The 11,260-nt window shown below is 48.9% G+C and overlaps 1 protein-coding gene across 1 annotated transcript; it reads left to right on the top strand.

The window, feature by feature from the left end:
- The first annotated feature begins 6,453 nt into the window (after window positions 1-6,453).
- On the top strand, window positions 6,454-10,164 carry GAS1 (growth arrest specific 1). The gene has a single exon (XM_086414426.1). The coding sequence runs from the start codon at window positions 7,795-7,797 to the stop codon at window positions 8,836-8,838; it is 1,044 nt and encodes a 347-aa protein (XP_086270552.1). The 5' UTR covers window positions 6,454-7,794; the 3' UTR covers window positions 8,839-10,164.
- Window positions 10,165-11,260: the final 1,096 nt, after the last annotated feature.

Genomic DNA, 11,260 nt, shown 5'->3' with positions numbered 1-11,260 from the left:
CCTTATCCTAGTAATGACCTTGGGCTGGGATTTCTCTTATATGCTTTCCATCACATGGCAGCTGTAGCTAGAGTCATCTAAAGATTCCACAGGGCTAGATATCCAAGATGGCCTTTTCACTCACACATCTTGTACCTTCTCACTCACATGGCGAAAAAGCTGGGAGCTCCCCAGCCATCTCTTTGTCTCTCCACACATCTTCTCTACATGGCAAGCCTGGCCTTCTTCACAGCATGGTGGTCTGAAAGCAGTCAGATTTCCCACACAGTAACTGGCTTCTCCAGAGCAAGCATTCTGAGAGGCCCAGGGAGAAGCTGCAGGGTTTTTTTGTGCCCTCATTGGATGGTCCCAGAAATGTCAGTCACCAATATTGCGTTATATTGGTCAAAGTCATTAATGTCTGCCCAAGATTTAAGGGAAAAGAAATTAGACTCTGCCTCTTGATATAAGTAGCACAGACATAAAAGGATGGAGGACATTGATGGAGATGAATTTTGGAAAATACAAGCCACAGAAAGACCAGGCAACAAACATGTTTTGGGGATGGGAAAACAGAAGTGCTCCTGGAGCAAGCTAAGTTTGTGATGCTCATTAAGCAACCAAGTGAATAAATATACATGGGAATCAGAGGAAGACTGGGATTGAAATGATCAAATCAAGGGATGTAACTCAGCATCTAGGCACTGGATGAGATCACCTAAGGAGTGAGTTTTGAGAGAGAAGGAGCCCCCCAGCCAGTACAATGGGAAACAGGAGAATGCAGAGTCTCAGAAGCCAAACAAAAAAGTACTTTGAAGAGAAGGGTTATCATCATGTCATGTGGTACTGAAATGTCAGATAGAATGAGGACTGAGAAGTGATTGTTGGATAGAGCAAGATTTCAGTCATCCTTGATGAGAAAAATACTGTGGTGAATCTTGATTATAGTGAATTGAGGAGACAGCAGAGAAAGTGAGTAAAAGCAACTTTTATAAGAAGTTTTAATAGAAATGGGGTAGTTACTGAGTGGGGAGTTGTGGTCTAGGAAGGGTTTGTTTTGTTAAGATAGAATGAAGTATAGCCTATTGCAAGTGGATGGGCATGATACAGTAGAAAGTGCATTAAGAAAGCAGCAGAAGTAATTATAAAGAACATTTTGAGCAGGTGAGAAGTGACAACACTGAGCCAGACTGGAAAGACAGGAGTTGGTAGCCAGTGAAATGACATTCCAATTACAGATTCGGAACTGGAAACTCTCAAGGTGACACAGTTATGGTAATGCTTAGGCCTAGGATACAGTTCAGAGCTGTTGCATTTATGTGAAGAAGTCAAGGAACTCAAGAGGTCAAGTTTGTCATGAAGAGTAGACTGGAGAGAAACCAGTGAGTAAGATGCTGAAACCATGAGGAAATGCACCCCTGAGGAAATTAAGCCTGAATGCCCAAATGCACCAGGAATGGTTTTATACCATGTCTGCTGAGCTGAGATGGAGCTATGTTCCCAGAATTCCTCCCCCGACACGGTTCCCTGTTGGTGTCAGCCATGAGGGGAATTTTGCACTAGATTTGGAAGAAGGAAGTGAAGCAGCAGCACCACATTCTTTGTAGACTCTGTGGCAGCTGGCACCCTTCCTTGCTGATTTAAATCTCCCCTTAGTTGGGATGGGTCAGCACCTGACCTGAGCTTCCCAAGCTCCCACCACTCTCTTACGTCGGCTTCTCTGAGTCCTGGACAAAGTGTGTATCAGCTCCAGGTTTGAAGCCACCACCTTCCCCTACAAGTTACCCCCTGAGGTACCAAGACTGGAAGTGATGAGGAAGACGCTAGTTCCAGTTCACCCCAACTGGTTCCAGCTTTCCTCACAAGTTGAAGTCCCAGTTTTCCTTTCCAACCACCAATCTGGCCAACTCCAGTGAATTCAGGCTGAACACCAGATTCAGAAACAACAGACCATACCGCCCACTGCCCAGCTATCACCCTTGTGGGAATTCCCCTCTCCATAATAAATCCGTCTGTCTTGCTCACAAATCCTGCTCTGGTCAAGCTCTGGCTGACACAGCATCCACTGTGATGGACCAACTTCTCCTCTGTGCCCAGGGTGGTACCGTTGCAGAACCAGGTTCATCTGCCTGACATGCGGCAAGGCAAACGCTGACATGCCAAGGTTTGTAGCAAAGCGTGTATTCACAAGGCAGTCAAATGAGGAGACCCAAGAACACTTCTCATGTGCCTCTCCAAAGGTGAAGGGTTCAGGGTACTTAAGGGATAAAGCTGAGGTGTGGGGAGCATGGGGAAAGGGGGTTGAAAGTGAGAAAAGGGGGAGGAATCATCATTCTACCCAGGTACATCTGAGCTACAGGTGTCTTCATGAGACAAGTGTTTAGAAAATGGCACATTAGTATGTTCTTAGGTAGAGTTTTTGGTTCTTTGATGTCAAGAGGTCACAAGGCAGACAACCGAGCATGCTCAGTTGATGCTTGGGTGGTCTTAGCTGCTACAGCTCTAACTGTACACAGCTGACTCTAAGTTCCTATAAAACAGCTTGGGCAAACATCTTATTGTTTGGGCTACATGACACCTGGGGCTTCCCAGGTGGTGCTAGTGGTAAAGAACCCGACTGCCAACGCAAGAGATGTAAGAGACACCGGTTCAGTTCCTGGGTTGGGAAGATCACCTGGAGAAAGGCATGGCAACCCACTCGAGTATTCTTTCCTGGAGAATCCCAGGGACAGAGACTGTCAGACTGCAGTTCATAGGGTCGCACAGAGTCGGACAAGACTCAAGTGACTTAGAATGGAACGTGATACTTGGAGGACATGTAAGTTTTCTGTAGCAAAAATTAAAACGAGCTTGGTCAGTGAAGCCAGGTTACAGGTTTATTGTATGACCCTCAGTTTCAGTACTGGTTATACACCATACTTGAGGAGGAAAGAGATACTCTACTCATTTTCTGTCTTCTGTGGTTTCCAGGAGCAGTCCTGGTTGAGAGGCGCTGTGAGTGAAGTGAAAGTTGCTAAGTTGTGTCCAACTCTTTGCGACCCTATGGACTATACAGTCCATAGGATTCTCCAGGCCAGAATACTGGAGCGGGTAGCCTTTCCCTTCTCCAGGGGATCTTCCCAACCCAGGGATCAAACCCAGGTCTCCCGCATTGCAGGTGGATTCTTTACCAGCTGAGCCACAAGGGAAGCCAGAGAGACACTATTGATGGAGGAAGAGTCAGTGGGTGACTACTGGAGTAGCAGACAGCCACTCAAGGAAGATGAAGGTTTCCAGGGAGAAGGGGAGAGAATAGTTTGGAAATGGGAACAAGGGAGGAACAGCAGCCCATGTACTCCATTTCCAGGGCTGGTGGGAAATGGGTTATGGAAGAAAAATCAGCCAGAAATGAAGAACGTTTTTGAGGAAGGCTGCCTCAAAAGGCTAGCTGGGATGTATTTTTTTTCCAGCTTTGTTGAGATATAATTAATGTATAACATTGTATAAGTTGAAAGTTTACAATTTAATAAACATGTATACTGTGAAATGCATACCACAAAAAGATTGGTTAACACATCCTTCACCTCACATAATTACCATTTTTTTTGTTGTTGTTAAGGTGAGAATATTAAAGTTCTACTCTCATAGCAGCTTTCAAGTATACAACACAGTAGTGTTAACTACAGCACCATGCTATACATTACATCCCTGGAACTTCCTCATCCCGTAACTTTAAGTTTGTACCCCTTGACCAACATCTCATTTCCCCCAACCCTCAGTCTCTGTCGACCATCATTCTACTGTTTCTATGAACTTGGTTAAGACTCCACATATAGGTGAAATCAGATAATATTTATCTTTCTTTGTCTGACTTATTTCACGCAGCATAATGCCCTCAAGGGACATTCATGTTGATGCAAATGACAAGATTTCCTTCTTTTTTCTTTTCCTATGGCTAAATCATGTTCCATTATATGTATATATATAAAACCACATTTTATTGATCCTTTCTTAGCCTGCTGATGTACACTTAGGTAGTTTTCTATCTTGGCTACTGTGAAAAATGCTGGAATGACTATGGGAGTGCAGATATCTTTTCAAGATAGTGATTTCATCTCCTTTGGATAAAGTATTCCAAAGTGCAATTGCTGGATCATATGGCAGTTCTATTTTTAATTTTTTGAGGAACCTCCATTCTGGTTTCCATAATGGTTGCACAAGTTTATATTCCCAGTAACAGTGCATGAGGGTTCCCTCTCCTCTATATTCTCACCAGCATTTTTTATCTCTTGTCTTTTTGAGGACAGCCATTCTAACAAGTGTCAGGGGATAGCTTTTGTGGTATGATCTGCATTTCCCCAATCATTAGTGACATTGAGCATCTTTTCATGTATTTGTTGGCCATTTGTATGTCGTCTTTAGAAAAATGTCTATTCGAGTTCTCCATTTTTTAATCAAATTGTTTATTTTTTTGTTATTGAATGGTATGAGTTCCTGTTATATTTTGCATATTAATCCTTTATCAGATATGGGGTTTGCAAATATTTTCTCCTATTCTGTATGTTCCAGCTGGTTTTAATTAGAGCAAGAAGGTGGAGACTCAGCTCAGAAAGCAGCTTGGGAATATGCAAGATTTTGCTAGGAACAAATTGAGACTCCAGTTGAAGTGGGATTTAAGGGGGTGGGGTGTGGGGGTAAAAGCTCAAAATGGGAATCATGACTTAAGCTTAAGTCAGCTTAAGGGATGTACAGAGTGATATGGGGATTAGTGTGGGGTTGATGAGAGAGGGCTTGGAGGTCTGGTGGCTGTGGCTATCAATGAAAACCTGGATGTGAAGCAAGGTGGTACTCAGTCTCTGGGGCCGATGGGGGAGGGGGCTCATTCCTCCTTCTATCTCATCATCATAGCCTCCTTTTCAAAAGTTTGGTCTTTCCAGCTGCTGAAAGCCATGCTGGCCTGAAATGCCATGAGGCAGAGGTGCTGAGGTGATTCCCCCAAAGTTCTCAAAGCTCTTTGCCTTTCTGAAATCCCACTGAGCTCTATCAAGGCCAGGATGGGGGCTACTTTTACAAAAAAACAAAACATGTGGACCTCTAGAAAGGGTGTTCTCAAACGCTGGTTCCCAACAGGCAGCAGCAGCTTTCCCTGAGAATTTGTTAGACATGCAGAGTCTTGCTCCCCACCCCCACCCCAGTCCTACTGCATAAGGAACTCCAGGAGAGGACCCAGCAGTGTGGCTTTAAACTAGGCCACCAGGCGAGTCTCAAGCTCACTAAGGTTTGAGACCCACTATTCCAAAGGAACTCAACAAACCAAACATCAGTTTAAAATGCAGCTGACTGCCGACCTTGTTCTTATGAGCCTTAAGTCACAGCGCATTAAACGTGAAAAGACTTCTTCAAGGGTCCAATCTGGCCTTGTACCTTACATGTGAAAGGTTCAAGTCAAGGGGGTGTGACTTGTCCAAGCCCTCCCGGCAGGACGGATATTACAATTCCAAATAACCAAAACAAAATAAAAACAACAAAAAATGCCCTAGAATCTGGGAAGTGGTTGTTCCAATGGGCCATCCAGTTGCAGACTTAATATATTTAAATATAGATTGCTATTGTTTGTGCGTTCTCCATTATTCAAGTCAGAGCAACGAGGTCTGTCTTACTTCACCCTGGCTTTTTAAGGTTTATTTGGTTTCGTTTTGTTTTGGGGAATTGCTGAAATGCAGCTTCCTAATGCAGACCCTGAGCCTCTGAGGAATGCAGCAGGCTCCGCAGGAACAGGAGGCTTTCTGCAGACTGATAAGTCTGCAGACGCTGTGTCTCTATTCTAACTTTTGCCATTTCCAACTCACCGGGACCCTGGGGAGAGGCGGACAGCCGAACGCTGTGTGTACTGGAGCCCCGGCTGCCTCGGCTTCACCAGAGATTTAGCCTGAAGTTTTGTGACAGATGGAGTTGATAGTCTCTCCACGGAAAGGGGAGGAAAAAAGCGCCAGTTTTTGACAGGCTGCAGACGCCCGGTGCCTCTGGTGGTCGAAGGCTGCGTTGCGCCGCAGTTAAGGTAGTTTGCAAACTCCCGCGCCTGGATCGCAGAGGCGGTTTCCCTTAAACCGAGGGAGACTGAAACATACGCTTGAATAGAAACCTTGGAGGATGCCAAGCTATCCCCTTCCTCTTATGTTCTGACTGCGGCCAGAAGGTACTGCGCAACATCCCTAAATATTTTTAATGTGTTGTTTTTTTCATCACCGTCCGTTAGAAACTTTCCTTCTTAAAAAAAAAATTTAATTTGACTTATTGGATTTCTGTCTTGAAAATGACAATGCCTGGCTCCAGGGCCATACCTGCCAGATCGGTAAATGGGAACCAGGGTGCTGAGTGGGGGCTGAAAAGGGTGGTGAATATTGATATCCCCCTAGCTAAAGCATTTGCCTCTTTCTTGTGTGTGTCTGGGTTGTTTTTTTTTTTTTTTTTTTTTAAGTTTCAGAGTTCCACATTAAATTCTCTGGGTTCTCTCCTCCCCGCCGTGATGATCCGGCAAAGATGGGGAACTCGGAAAACAAACTGAATTTTGAATTCAGTCGAGAGCACAGATGAGGGCCAGGCAGAATTAATAAAAGTACCAAATAAATAAATAAAACAGAAGAAGAAGAAAGGAAAAAAAGAAGAACCAAACAAAAAGGACCGTGGCCAAGCCGGATGCAAACAGCTGCCCCTGAGCCCGGCCCGCTGGTTCCGTGCGCGGGCAAGGGCTCCACATCCGAGCCTCCTTAAGAGTAGGAGGAGCTCCCGGGCCTCTGTCAGGCTCCTTAAGCCGTTCCTTTCAAGCCCTGAATGCCTGAATGTGAGCTGCCCACCACCCTCCCCGCCCTCCCCCACTCCGCAACCCCACTCCAGCGGCTCGTAAAAAAAAAAAAAAAAAAGTTTCAACAACAACAGGCGGGACCAATAGCATCTCGAAAAGCCGGGAAAGGGGGCCGAGCAAAGGGCGAAAGAGAGTGGAGAAAGGAGAAAGCGGGCAGGCTTGGAGCGCGCGGGGCCGGGGCTCGGCGAGCCGGAGGAGCGTTGCTAATGTTTTTGTTTGTTTGCTTTTCCATGCATGCATAATGAGGGGGCACCGCGGCACCACGCGGGGGCTCCCGGCCCACTTTTGTATTTAAAGCCTCGCAGCGAGCGAGTCTGCAGCCGGGCTCAGCGGATCCGCTCCCCGGGCTCCTTGTCACCCGAGAAGCCGCCGCCGAGGGAAGCCCGGGAGCCGCTGCTCTCCCGCCGCGCCGAGTTTCCCGTTTTCCCCGTACCGCCTGGAAAGAGCTCCCCGGAGCCGAGGCCGGGGTCGCCGCGGGCGGAGGGGGAGGGGACGCGGGCGGCCGGGCCGCGGGAAGGCGGGCAGCGCCCGGACGCGAGCCAGGAAGCGGCGCGATGCGAGAACCCGCGGCGGCGGCGCGGCACTGAGTCCGGGAGGAAGGAGCCGCCGCGGCCGCACAACGGATCTGCAGGGGCAAAGCAAAATGCACCCGCGGCGCCGCGCGGTCCCGCAGCCCCGCCGCGGCCCCGCGGCCAGCAACCTCCGAGGGCGGCAGTGAACGCCTCCCGCCACTGCCGGGGGCCGACCGGAGGGGCTCTCCACGGCCGTGCACATCTAGGAAGACCCCGCAGCCCAAGCGAGAGCCGACCTTCTGCAAGCAGTGGGGCAACAGCCGGCGTCGCGCATGGATTTATGAAAACACTCATGCAAGAAGTTGGCAGGACTGGGGCAAACTTTTCCGTCGGCTCTGCGTCCGCCGCTCCCCGCGCCTCGTCTCCTTTCCGCTCCTCGCCCGGCGGCCGCCGCTGCCCGCGATGGTCACAGGGCTGCTGGGCGGCGGCGGCGGGGCCCGCAGGGGAACCGTGCCGGGCGCCTGGCTGTGCCTGATGGCGCTGCTGCAGCTGCTGGGCTCGGCGCCGCGGGGCTCGGGGCTGGCGCACGGCCGCCGCCTCATCTGCTGGCAGGCGCTGCTGCAGTGCCAGGGAGAGCCGGAGTGCAGCTACGCCTACAACCAGTACGCCGAGGCGTGCGCGCCGGTGCTGGCGCAGCGCGGCGGGAGCGACGTGCCGGGGGCCGCCGCCGCAGCTGCAGCCTTCCCGGCCTCGGCGGCCTCCTTCTCTTCGCGCTGGCGCTGCCCCAGCCACTGCATCTCGGCCCTCATTCAGCTCAACCACACGCGTCGCGGGCCCGCCTTGGAGGACTGTGACTGTGCGCAGGACGAGAACTGCAAGTCCACCAAGCGCGCCATTGAGCCGTGCCTGCCCCGGACGAGCGGCGGCGGCGCAGGCGGCCCCGGCGCGGGCGCGGGCGGGGTTTTGGGCTGCACCGAGGCCCGGAGGCGCTGTGACCGCGACAGCCGCTGCAACCTGGCGCTCAGCCGCTACCTGACCTACTGCGGCAAGCTCTTCAACGGGCTGCGCTGCACCGACGAGTGCCGCACGGTCATCGAGGACATGCTGGCCATGCCCAAGGCGGCACTGCTCAACGACTGCGTGTGCGACGGCCTGGAACGGCCCATCTGCGAGTCGGTCAAGGAAAACATGGCCCGCCTGTGCTTCGGCGCCGAACTGGGCAATGGCCCGGGCAGCAGCGGCTCGGACGGGGGCCTGGACGACTACTACGACGAGGAGTACGACGACGAGCAGCGCACCGGGGGCACGGGCGGCGAGCAGCCGTTGGACGACGATGACGGGGTCCCGCACCCGCCGCGCCCGGGCGGCGGCGCTGCTGCGGCAGGCGGCCGCGGGGACTTGCCCTACGGGCCCGGGCGCAGGAGCAGCGGCGCCGGCTGCCGCTCGGCACCCCGAAGCGCCTGGACCCTGTTCGCCTCCATCTTGCTGCTCCCGCTGCTCTTTTAGCCTTCGCGCCCCCCGCCGTCGGCCACGGGAGGGTCGGCGACGGGGCACCTGTGGCTCGGGGACAGAGGGGTGGTCGGGGATTTTTTTCCAAAACGTTTTCTAGGTGGTTTCTGCCTAGCTGATCTCCCGCCCTCGACTTGTCGCAGGATCCTTGCCTCCTCTCCGGAGCAGGATTTTTTGGACATCTTTCCCTGCCCCCATTCCAGGCTCCAGAAACTCCCCGCAGAAGCCGGCCTAGCTCCAGACCCCTGGGATGAAACTGGCCTGGCAGGGGGACAGAACCGTAGTCCTGGACTCCGAAGAGAGGATGATGACCAGTGGGGCCTTAAGAGTTTCAAGGGACTGGGTTTGGAGCGGGAGTTTTGAAGAAGGATTTATATTTGCATAGGGACTGTTTATTAGTATTTCTTCTGGGGGGAGGGGGGTGTGCCGGTATCGACTTTTATTGTGGCCAGTGAGGACATTGCAATCGTAATTGATTCTCGTTTACTCTTGGTTTCCGCGCCCAGAATTGGTTTTGTAAGGGAGGGGGGGGGGAGGCGGGGGAGGTGAGGGCATGAGAAGGGTTAATTTTCCTGAGTTTGGATAGTTTTGAGCCCTTGACTTTAATTTCATTGCCACCACTCAAATCTCTTAGCACATTGCTTAGGATTAAGGATCCAAAAATGCTATCTAGAGAGTTGCTAGTGGTGTTGAACAATGCAAGTTTTTATTTAAAAGAGCTCTGCACTGCCATTTATGAAAGCCTCTTTATGATGTTTGTTTTGTTGTCATTTTTGTTCTTTACACCAAGAAATTGTATGTACAAATATGCAGAGAACATATATTGCCTCTGCTTTTATCAGGGCGCTCACCCCTGGTACTTCGTATATAAAATGTATTAAAACTGGGATTTGTTACCAGTTGCTGTATTTTGTATATAGAATTTTTATAAATTGTATGCTTCAGAAATAATTTATTTTTTAAAAAGAAATTAAAAAATTTAAATCCACATCCATGGTACACCTTTCTTGCCTGAAATGTAAAGAATCCATTTGTCACCAGGGATCCAGAACCACCATCAATTGTGAAGTTTGCTCTATCTAGAACAGTTTAAAAATGTACAGTGTATTTTATAGATTTGAAGTTAACATTCTTATTTTCAAGAGAATTTATGAACATTGTAGAAATGTATAAATGCATTTCCAAACTGCCTTAAACATTGTATTTTTATAGACTTAAAAAAAAATCCTATGTTTTAAGTAACTGTGGCTTTGTGTATTTTTATTTTTTGGTTATTTGATTTTATTAAAATGTGTACATCAGTAAAGAGTTTTAAATAATGAATATGGTGTAGTTACTTTCCAGAGTCGCATTGTGGTTAACCCAATAATGGGTGAGAAGCAGGGTGGAGGGGCCACTGGGAATCTATCAACCATCAACTGAAATTAAAATACAGTACAAGACTAGAAATGAGGGCTATTATTTCTGCCTTCAATTTAATGAACAATTAAACATCTGTAAATGAGGCAGCTAAAAAGATATAATTTGACTGGTCTCCATTGGTATTTACATTTGTGGAGAGGCTTGGCATAGTTTGGGGCTAACCCACACATCTCTTTACCCTCCTTCCTTTCCACTGGGACCCCCCCTCTTCACCCCCACCCTCTGGAGTCTCCTCTCTGGCTACTAGAAGTCCTTGTCCTCCTACAATCAAACATGCCAATAACATCTGTTACCAATAGGTCTTAGGAAACCTGGGAGATTCAACTTCAAAGTCATTTTCACACTTTGGGTGAAAAAGTACAAAATTTTGTTACAAAACATTCAGGCGGGCAAAAGTAAACATACTGGGGAGAGGAACAATTACCAGAACTTGTAATATTGTTGTGAGGAGTTGTTTAGCAGTGGGCTGAAGGCTGGGTTCCTGCCAGAGCTACTGATCTACACTCAAACGCCCTTAGATAAATAATTACACTCTTAAGCTGTGTCGAGTGCTGATACACTTGACCTTGTAAATAGAAATGTTTGCAGTAGGAATAAACTCCGGCATTGGAAAATCTTTTAAACATTAACACAAAAGAGAGCGCTCTGTCCTCTGGGGATTTGAGTCTGAACCTCGCCAAGCTAGGCACTTGCAAGGGGGAAAAAAAGTTTATTTATCTTCTATTCCTGGTGTTTATTTAAAGCTTTTCATTTTAAACTCGGTGATTGGAAGGCAAGTCAGGAGTTTAAAAGTCACCACAAATAAACTTTGTCTGAGGGGTCGACAGATTAGCAAGATCTCGTGTCTCTTTATATGATATTAACATGTGCTGAGAAAACATAACCAGATTTCTCTGCTGCCTGAAGTAATTAACAAAGCTATGCCCCCTTCCAACTTCCTCCCACTCACTCCCACCCCTACATTGGAAGTTTCTTTTGCCTCTAACTCGCTCGGCTT

This window comes from Bos grunniens, chromosome 8 (genome assembly GCF_055505025.1).
Source record: "Bos grunniens cultivar Pamir isolate PY7600 chromosome 8, Bosgru_T2T1.0, whole genome shotgun sequence".
NCBI lineage: Eukaryota > Metazoa > Chordata > Mammalia > Artiodactyla > Bovidae > Bos > Bos grunniens.
Note: the sequence above shows the minus strand (reverse complement) of the source record. Positions and strands in the feature narration are given on the sequence as shown.

Excerpts from the sequence above, each read along its gene's own strand:
- GAS1 (XM_086414426.1), top strand. The coding sequence starts at position 7,795 with ATGGTCACAGGGCTGCTGGGCGGCGGCGGCGGGGCCCGCAGGGGAACC.